Source organism: Saccostrea cucullata, unplaced genomic scaffold (assembly GCF_032062105.1).
Source record: "Saccostrea cucullata isolate Sc308-1 unplaced genomic scaffold, CSIRO_AGI_Scuc_v1 ctg9354, whole genome shotgun sequence".
Lineage (NCBI taxonomy): Eukaryota > Metazoa > Mollusca > Bivalvia > Ostreida > Ostreidae > Saccostrea > Saccostrea cuccullata.
Genome location: NW_026924970.1, coordinates 2241 through 25688, shown reverse-complemented (window position 1 = coordinate 25688; position 23448 = coordinate 2241). Strand labels below are relative to the sequence as shown.

The window sequence follows — 23448 nt, the reverse complement described above, 5'->3', positions numbered from 1 at the left end:
TTTCCAAAACTTGCCCGATTTCTGGGGGGATACTGCTCCTGGGGTAACTTCATTTTCATATTGTCCTCAAAACAGCAATTATTGTATGATATTATTAACTTTTATATATGAAGAAGCATGGTGAGACAGGTAAAAGGTAAAATGCCTTCGGTATTGTCGTCAAAAAATTATCATAACAATAGTTAAACAAAAATCCGTATTATAAAAATTCAAAGTCATTAACAAAAATATCCCCCAACTTTCATTGCATAATTGAACATCATTTCATGAATAAAAAAACAAACTGTAGTTTATTTTCTGCAAAACGAACCAAAATTAAGCAGTTAGGGTATTTTACGAAATTCGAGTGAAGACGTCATTTGAATTGCCATTTTTAGCTAATTAACACATTTCAAATTTAACGACTAAATTTTCCGATTTAAAGTGATCAAATAAGTGTTCTTTTGTTATTTTACATAGTTGTACAACATTCAGTAAAAATTCACAAATCCTTTCTCGTATGTATACGACATTAAGAATTAAATAATTTGAAGAAAAGGATGAATATCCGCCATTTTGAATCGCCATTTTGACTTTTAACTTATTGCTGCACTATCATTCAATTGTAGAATGGTGAGATGTAGAGGGGAAAATACAAATATGCAGTGTATGGATATTTGCAAATGTAAAATCCTGAACAAAGAAAAATATAGAAACGATAGACCAAAAAATCAGAGAAAATTCGAATTAAGTGTAGAGACGACTTTTTCTGAGTAAAATTAATAAATATTTGCACTCTATTATCATTTTTAATACTGGTATTACACTCAGTGAGATATTCACACATTATTTCTCCTTTTTTGAACGACATTAAGAAAAAATTAGAAAAATTTAGTGTCCGCCATTTTGAATCGCCATTTTGACCTCTTTAATGCCATTTTCATGAAGGCCAGTATATTTTTTTGGATTCAGCATACTCGAAATAGGTTAAAAAACAATGCCTGGACCAAATAATAATTATTTGCCGTTAGAAGTTATTTCTAGCCCTCTTTTTTTAAAATCAGGACCAGACTAAAAGCAATATGATAATATGACATCATAATGCATTGTATTACATAACAAATGTTATCGAAAGTTTGAAATACCACTTATTAGCCTTGGGTCTACAAAAAAATCTATTTGATTTAATAGGATAAAGATTCTTTATCAAGGTAAGATAAAGGGTGCATGGGAATTTTTTTTTGGCTCGAAGGTGTTTGGAATGATACACTATAAATATCCTAGAAATCCTTCATCAAGGTCAGACAAGACGTCGACTTTCCTCAAAATATGGTTTGTATATCTTCGTAAAGTATGAAAAATATTCAAAATTTTAAGTTTCTGAACCAGTTTCTAAACGTCTTTAAAAAATCCAAACACTTAAGGCAGGTCCATACTTTTACAGATCCGGCTTTAATTTTACACAACAATATAAAATTCTGATTATCACATTTTTTGTAATAATTTCATGAGTAAAATATTTAATAATTATAGTGTCAATTTGAAATACAAAGCATTTAATATATACTATTTATGGAAATTAACACTTAACACTTAGTCCATGGGATTTATATGCTTTTAGTACATACACAGACACAAAATTCTTAATTGCATTTATTAAGCTAAACCCTTCTTATATTTTTTTTAAACAAACTAACTTGGGATCTATTTTAATAGATTTCAGGCCAATATCATCATTTTAAATTTTACTTCCGTTATAAATTTTGTAAAAAATAATTGAAAAATTCGATATTCCAAATATGGGAGTCTACGTGTTCAAAGGGCTGTTTTGTTAAATTATTCTGGTCAATAAAAAATTGTGTTTTTGATAACCTTAGATATAATTCTTACTAATTTTTAAGAAAAAATGGCATGTAAACAATTCAAATTTTGAGAATTATTAAAAATAAAGATATTAAAAGATTTTATTCTTATAGACGTGGACAGATTCAACATTAATTTGTTAATGTTTTCCCGGAAAGATTTAAAACATTGATATTCTCCTCGCAAATGAATGTTTTTTTCCTTAAGTTTTAATATAAATTTTATGTGATTAGGTGCCTAGCTACATAAAATTTGATATCACACTTCTTTATGTTTAATTTTGGATGTTGAATTTTTAGAGGTATGTACTCTGAGACATGTTGTATGGAAATTAACCTGCAAATATATGTCTTTTATGTTTGTTTTATGAGTTCATGAGTTATTTAAGGTATTCAAGTAAAAAAAATGATCAGTTTGGGTTAGGGTCAGAAAAGTTTGAAAGTACGGGCCTACCTTAAGCATTTGAAATTGGAAAATTATTTTTCATCCCAAAAGGAATACATAAGAAAAACTACCCCTGGTATCTTGCAGAAATACCTGGTAAGGTACTTCAAACTTTTGTAGGTAAACATGTTTAAGTAGCAATACTTCAAAGACAAACTCTTGAAAATATATATATTATTTGGGAACGTCTCGTCTGTCCTTTACCTTGATAGCTGAAATTGACTTTTTTTACTATGTTAATCTGATGTTTGACTAACAACCTCCTTGAATTTAACCAATCGAAAATGTAAGATTTCCAAAATTTACACAAAATATTATGGAAAACTCATTTTCTTCTCTTCACAGATGGTCCAGGAAATGTAATAATAAATCCTCAGCCGCCTTATGACGGTCTAAATATTCACGACGGGGAAACATTTGGTCCATACACATGTTCTTCTGATTGTAACCCACCTTGTGCCATGCAGTGGAAATATAAACATCCGTTAGGGAGTTTCAGAGACGCTACATCCATTTTGACGTCTTCAGTTACTGTACAAGAGCAAACAGCGAATAGAACTAGTATGGCATCAATTCGATGTATAGTGAGCGGCACTGACGGCAAAACATCATCAAGCATCAAGCTGAACATTCAATGTAAGACTGTTTCAGAGCATCGTCTCAAAATAACTGCTACAATGAAAAAAAAACATCATTAATCTTAACATTTAATGTAAGCGTGTTTTAAAGCATTGTTTTACTGTATATGCTGCGGTAACCATTTGTCATACTGAAGGGGTTTTAGAGACGCTATATCCATTGGCATAACATGGATTAATTTAGCAAAACAAACAGCAAACAGAACAAATTTGACATGGATTCGATGTTTAGTTAACGGAATTGAAGGTCGCTCTGTATCCAATATTAAGATAAACATTCAATGTAAGTGGGATATGCAAACATTTTTTTTTAAAAAGGGAACGTTAATGCATTGTGAAAAATACAACTTAAAACCAAATCCCTATCGTTACTTTCATCTTTTCTTTTATTTCCCATGAAATTAGAAAAAAAAATATTATAACGCTTTTCAGAATCAAACAATTTTAACCTTAAGATACAAATAATGTTTTATTTGATTCTTCATTTTACCTGATATATGAAAAAAATGCACATCCGGAAACTGTAAAACTATCTACTTTAAAGCTTAAAAGCAAATAATATCTGATCCATGCAATACACGCACTAGATTGTTGAAATCATGATATACGTATGTATAGCGTCTATTTTAAAACTTCTGCAACTGTGTGACAATGACCCTTGAAGCATCGTCTATAATCTAAATTAAACTTGCAGTATTTCGCTTTTACAATATAACTGCCACGTATGATTACAAATTTGATGTGTAAAAACTGAAATTGTTTGAATGCCTTTAAAAGAATTAGTAAATTCACTTTGTATTTAGTGTACGTATGTGCATTTGAAACTCTCAACCTTCAAAAAATATAATACTAAATAATAATAACTCAAAAAACGTATCGTCATGTTGAGGTTGTTTAATAGAAAACTTTCTTTAAAACTTAACACTGTCTTGAACGTATTAATTTTTGAAAAAAGGTAAGTTTACAACTGATTCTTAGTTTTTATGCGATGACTTGATATTTATTTAATTTTTTTTTTAAAAATCAGATTTATTGGACCCGAGGTTATATATTAATGGTAAACCCAGCGATGCATTAACCATTAATGAATCAAATCAAGTTTTCCTGTCGTGTTTTGTCTATGGAAATCCTATTCCAGAAATCACCTTACGCAAACTCACTGGGAACCAGATCTATATACAGAATGTAAATCATTGGCTAAACTACACATTGATCAGATGGGCCCAGTGCTCTGACACGGGTACTTTCGAATGTGTCGGACAATCGACGGAGTTTGGGAGAAGGAATCAGTCCTTCAGTATTAACGTTCTCTGTACGTATACATTGTAACAGAATATTGAAGTCTGATAATAATTATTGAGTATCCATTGTCATTAATGCTTTGATGTTTTCGTAGTGTTAAACCATTAGCAATGTTCTTTATGGAATTGCAGGTGAACCTCGCCTCGATGAAGGTACTTTGGTGAAAAACATCTATGAATCAAGAAGTGGCCCGGATGTTAAAGTTGTTGTAAGTTTACCAGTTGTTGCGAATCCCCTAACATCTACATCAGGGTTCGTTTGGTTAGGACCCACTTTTGCGTCAATTTCAATTGATGTTTCACAAAGAGATAACGTTGTCTACAAACACTGGATCAACAGCTCCATTCCTGTTCCTGATCAGAGATCATTCGGAACCTATTCGCTGAAATACAAAGGAAAAGCCTTCGCTGATATAACAATTCACGCCAAAGGTAGGATTTAAAAAAGAATCTTAACATTTTGTTAAAAACATTATAACAATTTATAAAATTTCATCAATAGTTTGTTCCTACTGCTATATATAGGATTTAAAAATAATATTCCATTCCTATCATGACGTGTAAAGCATTTAATGTATTGTAAGAAAAACCCTTGCAATAAAATACAATACAAAACAAAGTTTGTGTTGCATATTATTATGTAGACTCTCTAATGCCTTTAACATTAAAATACACATATGCATACGATTGGAGAAAAAAACTACTTAAAACACATATGCATATTTGCATATAAAATATGGTTTATCTAACATAATGCATATTAAAAGACCTAAAACCATTTCAAGTGAACTGTATATGGCGCAGAAATGGCTTAAAAAATTACATCTATTGAAATGTAAAAAAAAATTAAGGAACCTGTACTTACGAGTAAAACCAAAAAAAAAATGCCTTAAAGACCTTTTAACCACTTCAGTATTTGTATATTCTAAAAATTACTCAAAATACAACATTCACAATCCTCATAAGCTTTGTTCGAAGAGGTGAGTTTTAATCTGGCATGTATGCACTTATTTTAAAGCAATGATTTTACCTGCTCCTGGTTGACAACAGCCACGACAATAAATTTTTACAATCATGGTTGTACCCGCACAAGATTAACAACAGCTTTGACTATGGAACGCCGTCACTGCCTTATAGCAGAACACAACAATTGCACTGCGTCAACCTTCCATTTCATTATGTCAACTCTTTGTGACATTTACTCACACAACTATTACATTGTGTCAACCTTCTATTACATTATGTCAACTCTACATGATATTAACCCATACTACTATAGCATTGTGTGAACCTTCATTTACATTATGTCAACTCTTTATGATATTTACTCACACTACTATGGCATTGTGTGAACTTTCCTTTACATTATGTCAACTCTTTATGACATTTACTCACACTACTTTTACATTGTGTCAACCTTCGGTTTCATTATGTCAGCTCTTTATGACATTTACTCCCACTATTATTTTATTGTGTCAACCTTCCATTATATTATGTCAACTCTTTTTGACATTAACCCACACTACTACTGCATTGTGTCAACCTTCCATTACATTATATCAACTCTCTATGATATTTACTCACACTACTATTGCATTGTGTGAACTTTCCTTTACATAAAGTCAACTCTATATGAGATTTACTCACACTTATATAACATCGTGTCAACCTTCCGTTCCATTATGTCAACTCTTTACGACATTTACTCACACTATTATTATTGCATTGTGTCAGCCTTCCATTTCATTATGTCAACTCTTTATGACATTTACTCACACTACTATTGCGTTGTGTCAACCTTCCATTATATTATGTGAACTCTTTATGACATTAACCCACACTACTACTGCATTGTGTCAATCTTCCATTATATTGTGTCAATTCTTTATGATATTATCCCACACTACTGTTGCATCGTGTAAACCTTCCTTTACATTATGTCAACACTTTATGACATTTACACATTCTTGCATTTCGTTATGTTTACTGTTCATGACATTTAATTAAACAACAATTACATCGTGTTAACCTATCATTATATTATGTCAATTCTTTATGATATTAACTCACACTACTACATTATGTCGATTCACTATTACGTTATGCGAACACGGGTATCCTCGGCCTTTATATGAGCATAACGTATTTTCCGCGTTCCGAAAGCACTAAAATTGCCGGGAGAGAAAATTGTCGTAGAAGAAATCTCAGCGATTTGGGAATGGCATCTTTAAATAAAAATTTTAAGCGACAAAGGATTGACAATCTTAAAACGTGCAAAGCCTTAACATTGCGTCTGTGAATTAAAGTCAAGTCGAAATTCAATGGCGTTTACTTTTATCTGATAGTTAAATAAATCAATTATGAGTCGTGCAGCAATTTTTTTTTTTTTTTTTTTTGGTTTTTTTTTTTTTGGTTTTTTTTTTTTTGGATAAAAGTCTTAAACTTCTGATCTTACTAAGAACATTGTCATAATTTTATTTTATCAGTCTTGAACTTTCCTTTTTTTTAAAAGTGTAAACACATCGTATAGCACACGTGCACTGGTGGGTTGAGGGGAGGGGGAAATCCCGCCCTACCACCTTTAGTGACCAAAATCTACATGTACATACAATTAATAAATTTATTGGTTTTACTTTGTGAGGACATTGCATTAGTTTCACATTAAGTTTAGCTGAATTTTTTTTATGAAACTATAAAGCCTGAGAGTTTCTCCGCTTCCCCCTTGGTCTCCAACCATAAACCGTCCCCCTTCAGGCTTGGACAATTTTTCTGTTCAAGATTCTCGAATCCGCTACTGATATGTGTCCATGCATGTTTACTAAGGCATATTCAATTGATTTAGATGAAGGATTGGTAGATTTTTGTAATAGAATTCTGGCCCTGGAATGGTTGAAAAAAAATACTAATTTTTTTTTTATAAAACTATAAAGCCTGAGAGCTTCTCCGCTTTCCCCCTTTGTCTCCAACCATAAACCGCCCCCCTTCGGGCTTGGGCAATTTTTTTTTGTTCAAGATTCTCATATCCGCTACTGATATGTGTCCATGCATGCTTACTAAGGCATATTTAATTGATTTAGATGAGGGATTGGTAGATTTTTGTAATAGAATTCTGGCCCTGGAATGGTTGAAAAAAAATTACTAATTCCAGTGACGTATCATCTTTTTCGAAAGAGGGGGGGGGGGGTCAGCCAGAAAAAAATATTCGCCCGAAAAAACGTGAGAAGCGAAAAAAAAAAAATTGTCCACTCCCAGCCCGAAAATCCTATTTCGGGGAGGGGGGTCCAACTTCGATCAGTCCTAATTTTTTTGTCAGATATACTACATTACCCTCAGTGGACTATACTTCAACAAAAAGTGGGTGTGGGGCTGTGCTTTCAATGAACATTACATTTTCTATTGTAACGTTATGTCTGGGAAAAGAGGGGGGCTGATATTTTGTGCCTGTATAATTCTTCCTAATCAATAAGGACCCCCCCCCCCCCCCCCGACCTCTTACCAGTCATAAAAACACGGTCGTCAACATTCATTTTATACCAGATATACAGCTTTGAGATAATGTAAATGTATTTTTACATCAGGTAATGCACTTTTGGAATCAACATGATAAAGAGTTAACACAATATAAAGATATTTTAGATCACATAAGAAAGAGTTGACATAACGTAATTATATATCCACATCACGGAATTGAGTTTTGACATAATGTGATAAAGTGTTGATGTAATATAGAGAAATGTTCACATAATGTCGTACACTTTTTACACCACGTAATAAAGCACTGACATAAAGGTAAGGTGAGTTCATCTCACATCATGATGCTCCCGACCTAAAATAAAGAAAAACCCATATCATGTAATAATGCTTTGATATAATAGAAATATACACTCCCAAAAAGGAATGGATTTTTGACTTCATGTAATGATAAGTTTAATTATAAAACACAATTCACTTGACGTAATGCAATTTTGACCTCACATATTAAAGAAATGAAATGATGTAAAGAAACATTCATTTCACGTAATAAAGTTTTAACACAATGTAAACACATAATCACTTTACATAATGAATTTTCGACTTCAAGTTATGAAGTGCTGATATAATGAAAGGATGTATTTACTTCATGTAATGCAGCATTGACATGATGTAAAGATATTTTTACGTAATCTCATAAAAAATTGACATAACGTAAAGATATGTTCACATCACGTAATGATAAATTGACATAATAAATGCATAGTTGTATGCTATAAGGCAGTGTTGGCGTTCCATATTTGACTATTCCTGTTCTGAAGACATATTTTATTTTACAACCACGACTGTATTCGCCAGATTAAAAACATCAATAACTGTACTTTTCTTGTATGAAGAAGGATATGGAGATACCGAACAGTATACACTTATCCACTGGGTGTAAGTGGGATAGCTCTTTTATCAAACCCGCGACAGAGAACTATTCCCCGAGGTCTTGCCCGAGGGGAATAGTTCCTGTCAAGGGTTAGATAAAAGAGTTATCCCACTCACACCCAGTGGATAAGCGTTTTATTATACTGATGTATAGTATGATTTCTGACGTTTGAATTTTTTTGGAATAAGATTATTCTGCAAGAATAATCTGAAATCCTGATGACGTCACAATGCTATTGAAGTCATTATGACATCATCAGTTTAAAATTTATCGCTGGAAATCAAAATTTATGGCAAAAATTGCATGAAATTTTTCCGAGGGTGGATAGCAAAAACTATACCCCGGGGTATAGCTTTACTATGCGTGAACTATAAAGGATAGGTATATTACCTTCTGAACTTTATATAGGAAACATTTTAACAGAAGTATAATAATATTCAATATCAAAGTCCATAAAACAATACATTGAACAAAATAATCATTTTGCATCCTGCATGGACTCTTCATTGTTCAAAACATCCACGGCCTATTCTTTATTCTATATCTATGACTGAATTAATATTCGACTAAAAAAATCGACTACTGTTCTTGTGTCTCAGATATAAAAAAAACATCCGTGGCTCTATACCTGTCTTGTATACACAAGTTATTAATCATCCGTGACTCTACCCAATTTCTGATTATCAATATCGTGTCCAATATACACAAACTTTACTCTATCTGTCACGTAAAATTATGTCATATTTGCTTCATGACGGTACCTAAGTCAAATTAAAATCTTCCACGACCGTATTTCTCCTGCATGCACCCTTTATTCTATGTCCCTGACTGAACCAATGCACCTGATAGACAACATTCAGGACAGTCCGCATTCCTCGTGTTAATTTTTGATATCAACGACAGTGCCTCGTGAAAATTCTAAATATTTTATAACCATAGTCAATAGATAAAGTAACAACATCTACGACGGTACCGGTCTTGTATATGCAGTAACATGCATTCAAAATCCATAGCTGTACCAATATAATGACAACATCTACGACTGTACCTGTCTTTTTTATACAGTAACATGCATTCAACATTCATTACTGTACCTGGGCTTTATAGCATCCATGACTGCATTTGATTGTTTACATTTGATAATCTTACCATTTGTTTAAGTATTAAAAGAAATAAAACATTACAATATTCGACAAAGAGTACAAGTCTCCGCAGAAACAATGGGGGAAAGGGGGACCCAAGGCTCTCCATGGTACATAATTTGCTATGAAGGCAACAAAAAAGAACTGTATAGAATAGTATTTGGTTGATCTAGAAGCATGGAGTAATTTAAGTGTTTGCTCCTGTCTCATTTTTTTCTTTTGAAATTGTGTTCTGCTTGTCGGCTAATACGCAAGTGAGTTAAGGCTACAAATGGAGGTTTTTATGCATTATATCTAATTAAATTCCATAATTGCTCTACCTACCGCACAGAGATTTTTAAGACTTGTTTTCAAATACATTCTTTGGTACCCACGACATGCGATAGCCAGTACACATTATGACGTCATATGATGATGTCATCGACATCTACTACATAAGTTTATAATAAACATAAACAAAATCGCTTCAGCCTTACTTTGTTTAACAGAAACAAGGTATAAAAAGACGCAGGATATTCAAAGAATTTAATATATTGCTGCACAAATGTCGACACTGCAATTGTTTAGCTACTATTCGTGCTGCTTTAAGTTTAAACAGGGTATATTTCACTGAAAGTGCTTAGGATTTGTGCAGCAATTTTATTTATTTTAAGAATATTCTCCTTAACATCAAACATTGTTTATATTATAAGATAGGATATGCCCTTACGCCCACGTGATTTTGTTGATGTGATTTATTACTTTGAATTGGAGAACAATGACGTCATAATGTGACGTCATAATGTGCACTTGCATTAATAAACTGTTGGTACTAAGTATGTATAAAAAAATTAATTTGATCTTTCTCTGTACTCAAAATATACAATTTATGAATTTTATTAGCTCATTTGCATAGAAATATCCATTTTTAGCTTAAACTCACTTGCATATTCTAATAATCATTAAGGAATAAAATTTCTGAACTCTTTTTGATCTGGTTCATGGCGTAAATGCCACTGAAATTTTATTTATCAAATTATGGAAGGTCTTTCAAGTGACGTTAGCTTGTTTAGAAATGCATGTGTATTTACCAAAAATTATATTTCACTAATATGACAAATGAAATTTTTACAGATGTAAGTGCAGTTTCCAGAGAATCCTCTATTCAGACGGCCTGGGTGGTTATTGGAGTACTCATTGGTTTATTCGTTTTGTTGCTGACGAGCTGTGGAGTTTATAAGTTTACTTTTCGTCGAGGTAATTCTTTTTTTTTTCAATATTTTGCTTTGGTAAAGAAATTTTCGTACTTAGTGCTAGCTTTTGTGCATGCTCGTGGAAAAATTGATTTATTGCTTGTCAAGAAATATTTAGTAGTTGATTGTGCCTAAAATTGAATATGAAACACTTATAAACAGCCACATTGTACATAAAAGTACCCAATCAAATATGCATTTACACTTAGTTTTAAATACAGTACATAAAAAATCTTGAGAATTGACCAATCCTGTAAAAGTGTACCTTAGTTTTTTAATGGACAAGTTTTGAAGAATAACATACATCACTCAATTTGTATACTGTGAAATTGTTACAAATTCTTTAAAGTCATGAAGCCTTGAACTAACCAGATTGTCAGGTCATAGAAGTGGTCGTACGTCTCTTTATTTACCACTGAAACGTTTTTACTATCAATGCTTCTGTTTAAAAGAATATTTAATTACTTATTTTCCCTCCCTCCGCTTGAAAAGTGGGAGGGTAAACTGTGACCGTGATGTCCGTCTGTCTGTATGTTTGTCCGTCTAGGTGATTGTAAGTCCGTCACCTGTCTGTTACTCTTGTATGATTCACAACTCCTCTTTTAATTCTAAATGAAACTTAATTAATAATGCTTCACAGAATCTTTAGAGCATAGTGCCATTATGCAATTCAAAATTTATTTTTTATCCGACATATTTTTTGGGTTTCTCATAGTAAACTGTTTTCATATTGAAGGGTACCCATATCTTATCCGCAGATCTTTCTATACCATTAAATAAGATTAACCAATACTTAAGCATTTAAAAAAATCACATTGCAATAGTTAAGTCCAGATAATTATTTATTTGGGTCTCCCAGAGCACAAACCTGGATCTACCGTACATATGGGAGGCGGGGTATAATTTAGCGAGCACAATACCTTTAGCTTATTATGCCCCCCGTAAACGAAGTTTCGGGGGATATAGTTTTTGCTGTGTCCGTCTGTCTGTCTGTCTGTCTGTCTGTCTCTCTCTCTCTTTCTCGTTGTCTGTCTCTCTGTATCTCTGTTTGTCTGTTTGTCCGCAAAAACTTTTACCTTGCCCATAACTATTGATTTAGTTGAGTTATGACTTTCATATTTCACATGTGTATTCCTTGTGACAAGACCTTTCTCTGGGTACCACCAGATTTGACCTTTTGACCTTGACCTTGGAGTAAGACCCACTTTTATATGAAAATTTTAAACTATTACTTTGGCCATATCTTTTGAACAGTAGATACCAGGACGTTTGTACTTCACAAATGTAATCTTTGTTAAAAGACCTTTCATTGGATACACACAACCTTGACCCTTTGACCTTGACCTTATACATTTCTGTACTTGTGAAAAAACTTTAACCATAGCCATAACTTTGGAACGGTAAGGGATAGGGCTTTCATACTTCTTATATGTAATCCTTAATAGAAGGCCCTTCTTTGGATACCAAGAATTTTGACCCGTTGACCTTCACCTTTGAGATTGACCTACTTTAAATAAGCAAACCTTGACCATAACTTTTAAAGGGTTAAGGCTTTCATACTTTACATATTTAATTCTTATATGAATTAAACCTTGACCTTGGAGTTTGACCTACTTTTGAAAAAAAAAAGAACCTTCGCCATAACTTCTGAACTTATATGGCTAGGGCTTTCATGCTCTACATAAGTATTTTATGTGGCAAGACCTCTCATTTGATACTGTAAATCACTTTTTATTTTAGCGTAATTACGCAAGACAGTGTGCTCACGAAAATTTAATTCTCATGTATAATAGTATTCCTTAGGATTATATAGAGCATTTACCACAATTCTTGAAAATTTTGTCTCGCTAATAAAGAATCAATGGCTATCTCGCGAAAATAAAGTGTCGCGAAAATTAAGCAATCTACAGTACCAAATTACATTGATCTTTTGACCTTGAAGATTTTTCTACTTATTGAAAAAAAAAATTTGGCTTACTTTCAAATTTCATAATTGTTTTCCAGTAAGAATACCCTACTTTTGGTACCATTTCATTAAATTTTCATTTAAGAAAAGTTTAATCGTTAATATGTTGCCTACGGGGGCATCAGTGTTTCACAAACACATCTTTTTTTTACCGAAATTCACAGGTATTGGAACAGGATCGATTCAACAACCTAAGCCAGCTCACGATCTCAGAATCCAGAACAAAGAATATGATGACATTGATGACGTCACTGTAGAAGCACAAGATCAAAGTCCTAACAATCAGACATACGAGGATGTAACAGAGAACACAGAACAAATACAACCACTGACAGATTATCAGAATATCAGTGGACATCAGGATAACCAATATGAAGCGGTAAAGCCTGATCAAGGTAGACTTTATTCGTCTCTTAAGGTTCAGTGAACCGACGTATAAAGAGACCTTTTTTATGAAGAACTATCAATTTTTTCATAAAATGTATATTGGAATATTTTAATTTATTTTGAAAGACAAGGTATGACACTATTTGTCTTAAACTTATAAAAAAGATTCGTTTGAAAAAAAAAATTATCAGAATAAAAAAAGAGGGGATGGAATGAATACAAATGTTTTACAATACCCTTTGTGCTATTTTAATACTGTTGAGCGGATAACAACTTTATATTTTTGAGTGAGAAATTCTTTTAATTTCTTTTTTATACGTTCAGATATTATCAGAGGAAAACGTAAATGCGTTACAGTTTTGTAAATAAAAATCCATATCTTTTATGTTACTTATGTGTTTTTTCTTTACGTTTTAAGAGCAATTCTCTGTAATGACTTGAACTTTTACATAGGAGCTGTGGCACGCATAGTCTCAGAATTTTTCCAAATTCTCTATGATAAAAGGCATTGATACACTGAACTGAAATCAGGCAAAAATTGGTTGCTATGCTTTATAGTTACCATGGCAACATGTCTTAAAGTTCGAAAAATGGCATTTTTTAACATGTTTAGAGCCCCATAGTTAACATTTGCGGCAAAGCAAACAATTGTTAATGACTGTTTCCAAAAGATGAAGGTAAGATGTCTCAAATGCATGATAAACATCTTTGGTAAATTAACTATTACATACGTTACTATGGTAACAAAGTATTCAAAAGTAAAAAAAATATTCATTGAATATTATGAAGTCAAACTCGTAAAAATGAAAAGCAATTATAGGATGAAATGTTACCAAATAATAGAAAAAAGAGCCTTGAAACACATACCAAGAAAAAATATGATATTTCATTTTGGTTGGCAATGGTTGCCAAGGTATTTATGCCCCAGAGAGCCTTCAAAGTAACACTAAGCATATTTAAATACGATCCTATCTTTAAAAAAAAGTACATTTCTTCATAACCAATGATCAATTTTATAAGATATTGGTGTGCCCCAAATTTTCCCATTTCAAAAAATTCAGATTAGATTCTTTAAATAGAACGTTGCTATGGAAATAAACAGAAAATATATGCTTGAAAACCTGAAAAATATTTTGTTTCCTTGGATACGTACCCTTAAATGTAGATTCCCAAAAGTTTTATGATTGATATTTATTAACAGCTAACTTGACTTTTAATTTTGACTATCATCCAATCTCTAAGTGGATGCAAGAAGTTGGCACACAGGATTTAATATTGATATAAAGTTAAAAAAATCGAACATTTTCCCTTCTTGGTAACCATAGCAACAGTGTTGTTTTATTCATCAAATTTTATCAATATATGATATTTAACTTCAGTTCTAACAGATGAGACTATTCCAGTTGAGCTCTTTAATTTGTTTCTTGATTAAATGGCAATTTAATTTTTAATGCAGCAGGAAAAAATTCACTTTTAAGCACTGGTACTTTGTTTCCATGGTAACACTACAAAGTAGCAATTATACCCAATTTTTCTTATGGTTTTGGTGTTGCAAGGTCCTAAGGATGCATATTTGCCAGTCTTGAATTTTCATGTTTTTCCTCAAGACAGTAGCATAAACCCGATCTTAGTTACTGGTTTTGCATGGTTACACTGTGTTACCATTGCAACCATAAAAAATTTATAGAACTATATTGCTTATACTTATATACATTTCATTGTTTTTCTTAAGTCGATGATTAAGTTTGTGCATGTAACACCTACCATTAGTGAATACGGAGTGTTTTTCAGCATATCTCAGCATTTTAAATGTATTCCAAATGTACCCTTGGTTACCACTTACTTAGAGATATATTTTAAACAGTTTTTTCACAGTATAAGTGACATCAAGGTGTCATGTTTTTGTTCGAATGGTTTGTTTGCTTTTTCTAGTTTTTATTAAGCCACAGTCAGGGTTTAAAATGGCTGAAAATCTCGATTTTTCAAACTTTTCCGGCTGTTGCCATAGCAACCGAGACACTTAGCAACAAAATTTTGTTTGATATTTTTTTCTGGTGTCAAGTACTAAGCATGGGTGAAGTTTCATCAAAATCGGTGACTATGCGTGGCAACGAAGTTTAAGTGGTTACAGAGAATGGCTATTAATATAAGAAAGTAGCCAAGTCTTATTCACATATTTTTTTTTGTTTTTATCTCATTGGATGTACTGTTACACAGGAGTTAGTTGATAATTTTGTGTATGTACAATCTTGAATATAGAGATGAGGAGTTTGTCAGCTCAACTCCTCGTAAACCATTGAACACAATTTCGTTAGTCTGAAAGCATGTTGCTGACGGTCATAAATATCCTCCAAGGATTCCATAAACTCTGATGTATATTTGTTTAAATATGTATGTATAAGGGATTTTTTCTTTAGAAAATAGTGTCCACAGCCGTCGCCCACTATAATATTTAGATATGTTTGGCAAATACATTGGAAGATCACATATTTCAACATCTTTGTGGGCGATGCCTGTGGTCAATATGTTCTGAAAGAAATAAATCCATTAAAAATTGGTGTCTTCTTCAACATTTTAAGAAAATAAGGGAAAATGCACATGTTAATGAAGTCACAATTTAGAAATGCATGTGAGAAAAATGATTTGTATAATTTTAATGCACGGAATTTCAATAAATCAGAAAACATGAATTTTCATTTTTTACACCTGATTCAATTTTAAGAAATTCACAGGGCAAAGATTGTATTGAAACTGTACCTTTTTCTTTGCACTTTTAAAATAAATCTTCCTAATAAACGTTGATAGTAATTATCTCCTCTATCATGTGTACGCTTGGACAAAAATATCAAGGAGAAAAGGAAAATGACGGATTTCCATCGCATTATACCGATACATAATTTTACATACATTTTTTTTTCATTCAGACAGCTTAAACGTTTAATATCTCTTCCTTTGATAAGAAAATTAATGTTTTAAACCTTTTTTACATCAACTTGGAACTTAAAACTTTATTTAATTTGTTATTAATAAAGCGACAAATGTCTTATTGATATTCTCATCAGAGTATAACAGGTGGAGAGGTATATTTATATTCTATTATTAAGCTTTTTTTATTTCATTGGAAAAGGAAAACATAACATTAATAATAAAATATTAATTCTAAATTTAGTCTGGAGAAAAAATATATATAACTGAAATAACTCATTTTCCTATAATATTTTTATTCCAGAATTTAGACACCAATTAAGCTAAGTTCAATCCCCAGAAACTTTTTAACATAGATGTTATTTTTGAATTGAAAGGTCGCATACTGAATCCATATTTTGTTTCAAACAATTTTGATTTTACTGAAGAGAAAGTTTTATAAATTATCTTTTAATGATGGTACTTACAGTGTTAGTTATGTAATCAATTAAGAGGCGAACATACTCACATATAACATGATTTATGCTTAATGTTTGGTAAATGATTTGCCAAATATTATACTGTAGATGATATCATTAAATGTTCTTATTAATTGAAAACAAAATACTATCTGAAAAAAAGTATATATATACATATCGTAGTAGAAAATATACAGTGTATTTAATGTTTTCTTCAGAATTTATAGAAACGAATGTACACTTGCGGAAAAAAGACGACCGATGCCATAGAGATAATGACTATGAATACGGAAGAAAAATAAATCACGATTATAAAACCCCATCTTAATGCCTGACCTTTATCCTATCAATGAAAAACGCCCTTTTTGAAACTGCGTGCTTGTTGATTTTTTTACTAAAATGTATATTATTATAAATCACAATACAAGAGTTTTCCAAAAAGTTGTTTGAAAATGACGTTTTTTGGGGGGATAAAATGAATGGTTTAATATATAATTTTCTTTACCAAAAAGTTGGTTATAAGATCTACGTTAGATAAATTTTGATTTTATTGCTTGATTTTAATATTTGGGTAAAAATCCTGGTTAATAATATTATCAAGAAAAATAAGCGTTTGTACATGAACTTTTGGTTAACCCCTTCAATACACTTTTAATCTGTCTTTTTTCATTTAATTTTTTGGGGGGAGGGGGGTGGGTGGGTCTTGCTGTATCATTATAATTGTTCTGATGTAGAATAATTTATTAATTACCCTGTACATGCAATCGATCACTACCTCCGGTCCATACATTCACGTTTATCGTTATCTCGCCTTTATCAAAGTGTTTAGCACAAAACTGGCGCATGTGTTTTAAAATTCAGCAGAATGAAAATCCTGCAGTTGTATTTACATTTTAAAGTGTGTTTAACTCGGTAGATCAAAACGTTTGGCATAGATCTTGAAAAAACTTTTCTTATGTCAAAACTCCTGATGCCGACATATTGCATATGTACATGTAGCTGAACAGGCACGAACGACAAATCTGCCATATGATGGTGATTGCTGTACATAAACCTATTTCTTAAATTGATACCTAAATATAAATATATAATAAATTGCAGTCTTAAGGACAAGTGATACATTTTTTTTAGAGGAGACTTAATTCATGTTACAAGTTTAGAAAAAATGAATAATTCTTAGACTTTTTTCTCTTCAGAACTGGAAAATGAAATAGACTTGATAGATATTAGTAATATGTCAGTATAATTAAAAATTTGGAAAAAAGCACACTCAGTAAAGGTTTACAGATGAAAAAAATTCAGATAGATATTTCTGATTTGTTTTCAATAGAATGAGAAAAATTATTTTTAGACATTTGTTTTGACTTTCTAGAAACAATTTGAATTCAAATATCTGTATAATATAGTTAATATTTGCTGGTTTCTTAAAGTGGGGCGAGTTGTCTTGAATGGGGGCGAGTTGTCCTTAAAAAGGGCGAGTTGTCCTGAATAGGGGGCGAGTTGCCTTGGGGGCGACCTGTCTTGGGGGCGAGTTATCCAGTATTCATTATAAATAAGTTATCTCGCTTAAGGGTTTGCTTTTGTGTTCAGCCAAGTGAAACTCGTATAAAATAAAAATCTCAATATCTTTATAGATACTTCTTGCTTTTTTATAAAACTTAAACCATGGCACCTTCTATTGCAAAGCTGTCTTGAAATGTATTCAATTTGGTTGTCACTTGCAATGTCTTGCAGCAGCAATGTGCATAATACACTTGCAGGACTGCAAAGCTGCAGGTTTAATAAAACAATAAAATGACATTTGTCGTATACCTACAGATAGTTGAATGTCATGGGTACAACTATTTGTTTTGTTCCTAGCAATTATATGCGTCTTTTTTCTATAGTTGTATGTTTTTCACCACCTAGGCATGTCTACCATGCGAAATCGGTGGGCTGCCATTCTCATGATTCCGGAATTGAAAACTATTGAATATTTCTCTAATCTGTTGTCTCTAGTGCCCCAATTACACAAAGCAATTGTAGAGAGATATCTCTTAAAACATGTCCATGTGTTGAAAGTATCGATCGACATATTTAATACTGTTTTTTTTCTTAGAGTTACATAGATGTTTACATCATATCATAGAATGCTCCTTCTTGGATTTTACAATGGACCTGATAAATTAATACGCGCCCAGTTTTAGCAGTTCAGATTGAAGTTAACCCCTGTTATTTCTTTTGCAGGTAAGGCTATAAAATACTTTTTGTTAAATAAGTATATTAATTCTACAGGTACAATGCGATGTCATTTTTTTTAAACATTATTGCACGAAAATAAAGAACTATATTCGCTATGCGTAGTTTATTTCTGAAGTCTGTCATGCGATATTCGGCTAAAGTGAAAGTAGGATTTGGTAAGTCGAATTTTTGTGTTTATTGTGAATTATGAGCCTTATCTCAGATATCTTACATATCTGCTTGTGTCAGTTATACATTTTGAGTATGACAAAGCCTGTGATCTAGTGCACATCAATTTTAAATAGGTTAAACATTATACGGAGGATCCAAAAATTTCCACGTGGTACTTGCAGACCACGATAAGGTAGCGGGGGACTAATAAATGTTACTTTGTTTCAAAATACCAAAAAATTTTCGAAATTGTTTCCAAATACTGTGAAGTTAAAAACAGGGCTTCAAATATTATGAGTAGAGTAAATTTTGTTTTATTAATGAGTGATTAATACTTGTGTAAGATCGGATCATCCTTCATTGAGCCTCAGTCACTTAAAGTTAAATGTCCAATGACGGCTACCTGAAACGGCTCTACGTAGTAAACAAATATGGTAAATCAGTTGTGTTACTTGTAAAGGAAAATTTTGATATTCAAAAGTTATTTCTTTTTTGTTGTATTTTTTTTTGTGAAAAGAGGTGCACATGGTGCAAGTATTATAATTCTTTACATAATGATATTCACACAAGATTGTACTATTTATATACAAGTCATTTTGGACCATACTCATTCTGATTTTTAATTGCTGAATAATGTTCGAGATATTGAAGCAAAACCTCTATTCTTTTAAGACCTCAGTGATAAAAAATTTTGTGATGCACTTTCAGTAAATAAAAAACATTCTTAATCAGTCAAAACACTGACACCCTTCAACAAAGACAGTTATATTATTTAATAGCTAGATTTAATTTAAAGAATTTCCTTTGAACTTTTTAATACAATTTCTTGTAACTATGTTTACCATGTTTACAGAATGCCTTGTTTCACTAAAAAGAACATTGCTCAGATATTTCTCTGGACTACCAATTTCTGTACTTCATGTGATGCCTGTGTTGCAGCCCTCCCAAGAACCTCCCTTGTAGATGTTCTATGATAAGGTATGAGATTATTTTTATATCACAATGGAGTAATTCTGTAAATTTTAAATGAGGGTTTAACACAGTATAATGTACTAGCTGTCATATCATAGTGAGCTGATTAGTCAGTTTCATTTTGTATTGAATTCAAATGTTCTTCTATGTGTATAGAATGGAAGAATGTATAATTTTTATGATGACAAATGTATATGCAGTTGGATGAAAAGAGAGATGTTGTTTAAATGAATGTTTATACATGTATGTGTCCATCAAATTGTCTCAAGCCATGGTCAGAGTCCGCCTACAGCTCTCTCTTACAGTGCAAGAACTAACTTTGTTTCAGCATCGATGCTGATTTGAATGCTTTCTTTGCTTGCTGATGCTGATATTGGCAATGCTTAGCAGCTTGCTGTTTTTTTTAATGCTTTCCTGATGCTAGGTGGTTGCTGAATTAAAGCTGATGATTATTTTGCTGATGCAGATGCTGATTTATGTAACAAAATTAGTTCCTTGTACTGTACCCATGGCTGCTTGAGCAAGTAAATTAATAATCAAGCCATATGTAGGCCTATAGCATCATGTTATAAATCAATGTACATGTAGGTACAAATGTTCTGTAAATAGTCTGGATGAAGAAATGAAGGTCAAATCAGAGATTATTTTTAAGTAATAAAAATCTTCAATCTCTTTTCGGAGGGACTGTTACTGATCATCCTCTTGTAGCTTACTAACAGTAACACAGGTCATTATAACAGGTTTTTAAAATTCTGTTATCAAATCCTGACCTTGTCATTTAACCTTAAGATTTTAACTGAAACTTGTTTGCCTCATTTAAGAACATGATCTTATAATATGCTTGTCTGATTTACTTCCCAAAGAAGAATGACATGACAACCAGTTGAGTTTACCTTGATCTTATTTATGGCTGACCTCTTTGTATACAAATCAAAATATTTATCTCTAGTATATGCATTGGATTAAACTACTGTGATCTACACAATTGTAAATTAAAATGAGAAACATGTGTATATTTAATGCAACAAACAGTTTTTGCAAATATTTACAATGTTACAATAATTGCTGAGGGATGTGTAACCTTTGACCCTGAAATATACATGTCCATCTTTTAATGTTTCTTTCTTAGTCATGATGTATAGATTTATCATCCAATTCAATTTTCTTCTTTGATAGTGATACTGTTCTGGTTTTTTAGCTCACCTGAGCTGAAAGCTCAAGTGAGCTTTTCTGATCACATTTTGTCCGGCGTCCGTCTGTCTGTCCGTCTGTCTGTCTGTAAACTTTTCACATTTTCGACTTCTTCTCAAGAACCACTGGGCCAATTTCAATCAAACTTGTCACAAAGTATCCTTGGGTGAAGAGGATTCAGATTTGTTCAAATGAAGGGCCACGCCCTCATTCAAGGGGAGATAATTGGGAATTTATGAAAATTTGGTTGCATATTTAAAAAATCTTCTTCTCAAGAACCACTGTGCCAGGAAAGATGAAACTTATGGAGAAGCATGCTCAGGTAGTGTAGATTCAAGTTTGTTCAAATCATGACCCCCGGGGGTAGGGCGGGGCCAAAATGGCCGACCAAAGTTTTACATAGAAATATATAGGAAAATTCTTTAAAAATCTTCTTCTCAAGAATGACAAAGCCATTATTTATCATATTTATATGGAAGCATGCTCAGGTAGTGTAGATTCAAATTTGTTCAAATCATGACCCCGGGGGTAGGGCGGGGCCAAAATGGCCGACCAAAGTTTTACATAGAAATATATAGGAAAATTCTTTAAAAATCTTCTTCTCAAGAATGACAAAGCCATAATTTATCATATTTATATGGAAGCATGCTCAGGTAGTGTAGATTCAAGTTTGTTCAAATCATGACCCCCGGGGGTAGGGCGGGGCCAAAATGGCCGACCAAAGTTTTACATAGATATATATAGGAAAATTCTTTAAAAATCTTCTTCTCAAGAATGACAAAGCCATTATTCATCATATTTATATGGAAGCATGCTCAGGTAGTGTAGATTCAAATTTGTTCAAATCATGACCCCCGGGGGTATGGCGGGGCCAAAAATGGCCGACCAAAGTTTTACATAGAAATATATAGGAAAATTCTTTAAAAATCTTCTTCTCAAGAATGACAAAGCCATAATTCATCATATTTATATGGAAGCATGCTCAGGTAGTGTAGATTCAAGTTTGTTCAAATCATGACCCCCGGGGGTAGGGCGGGGCCAAAATGGCCGACCAAAGTTTTACATAGAAATATATAGGAAAATTCTTTATAAATCTTCTTCTCAAGAATGACAAAGCCATAATTTATCATATTTATATGGAAGCATCCTCAGGTAGTGTAGATTCAAGTTTGTTCAAATCATGACCCCTGGGGGTAGGGCGGGGCCAAAATGGCCGACCAAAGTTTTACATAGAAATATATAGGAAAATTCTTTAAAAATCTTATTCTCAAGAATGACAAAGCCATTATTCATCATATTTATATGGAAGCATGCTCAGGTAGTGTAGATTCAATTTTGTTCAAATCATGACCCCCGGGGGTAGGGCGGGGCCAAAATGGCCGACCAAAGTTTTTAAAGGTATATATAGGAAAATTCTTTAAAAATCATTTTCTAAAAAAATAGCAAATCCATGATTGGTCAGGGGACTACTTTTGGATTTAAACTTTACAATAAAAAGCCATTTTCTACTTTTTCCTTCCCTTGGTGCTCAGGTGAGCGATGTGGCCCATGGGCCTCTTGTTTAATGTTATGTTATATAATTTTATAGATTTCAAAGATGAAGAGGAAATGGTTCAAATGATAGAGATTGTCCATGTTGGTTTGTCTCAATCTTTTGGAAAACAGTGTTGGAGAAAATATCAGCAACAAATGAAGACTCTGATCTAATTTATTACTATGTGACTTGAAAGTTATTTGATTTTATGGTAGTATTTACACATGTGTTGAACTTTCCGTACATTTGAAAAAGATCATATGATGACAATAAACAAAAATACATATATGAACTTTCCACAAGTTTCCAATGAAGAACATTTTGGATCTTGGTAAAGGATATTATAATTAGATTTTTTACTTACTTTATATGTGTTCTTGTGCAGTGCATTAAATGCACAAAATGTTTTTAAATTAGTCTTTTGAAACCAGTGCTGAGAACACAGGTCTCAGATATCCTCTTACTGCAGTTATATTGTTAAGATTGAAGTTTATTTTTAGAAAAAATACCTTTATTATATCTGTAAAGAAACTTTTTTAAAAATTAGTCAAACTTGGATATGTGGGTTAACATGTTAAAAAAAATAAAATATTCTGGAAGTGATGTTTTGTTCTTTGTGA

The 23448-nt window shown here is 32.2% G+C and overlaps 1 protein-coding gene and 1 long non-coding RNA gene across 2 annotated transcripts; both read left to right on the top strand.

Annotated features, from left to right (window-relative positions):
• Nucleotides 1-2631: 2631 nt before the first annotated feature.
• Nucleotides 2632-13727, top strand: LOC134267746 (uncharacterized; the record flags this gene model as incomplete). The annotated part of the gene is made up of 5 exons (XM_062749959.1): nucleotides 2632-2922; nucleotides 3952-4236; nucleotides 4358-4657; nucleotides 10886-11008; nucleotides 13135-13727. Coding segments are annotated over 5 exons (1262 nt in total), but the record flags the coding sequence as incomplete, so codon positions are not given.
• A 4807-nt stretch (nucleotides 13728-18534) lies between these two features.
• On the top strand, nucleotides 18535-23062 carry LOC134267747 (uncharacterized). Its single transcript, XR_009992223.1, has 3 exons — nucleotides 18535-19136; nucleotides 19985-20109; nucleotides 22883-23062. It is a non-coding gene; the product is annotated as an uncharacterized LOC134267747 (long non-coding RNA).
• Nucleotides 23063-23448: the final 386 nt, after the last annotated feature.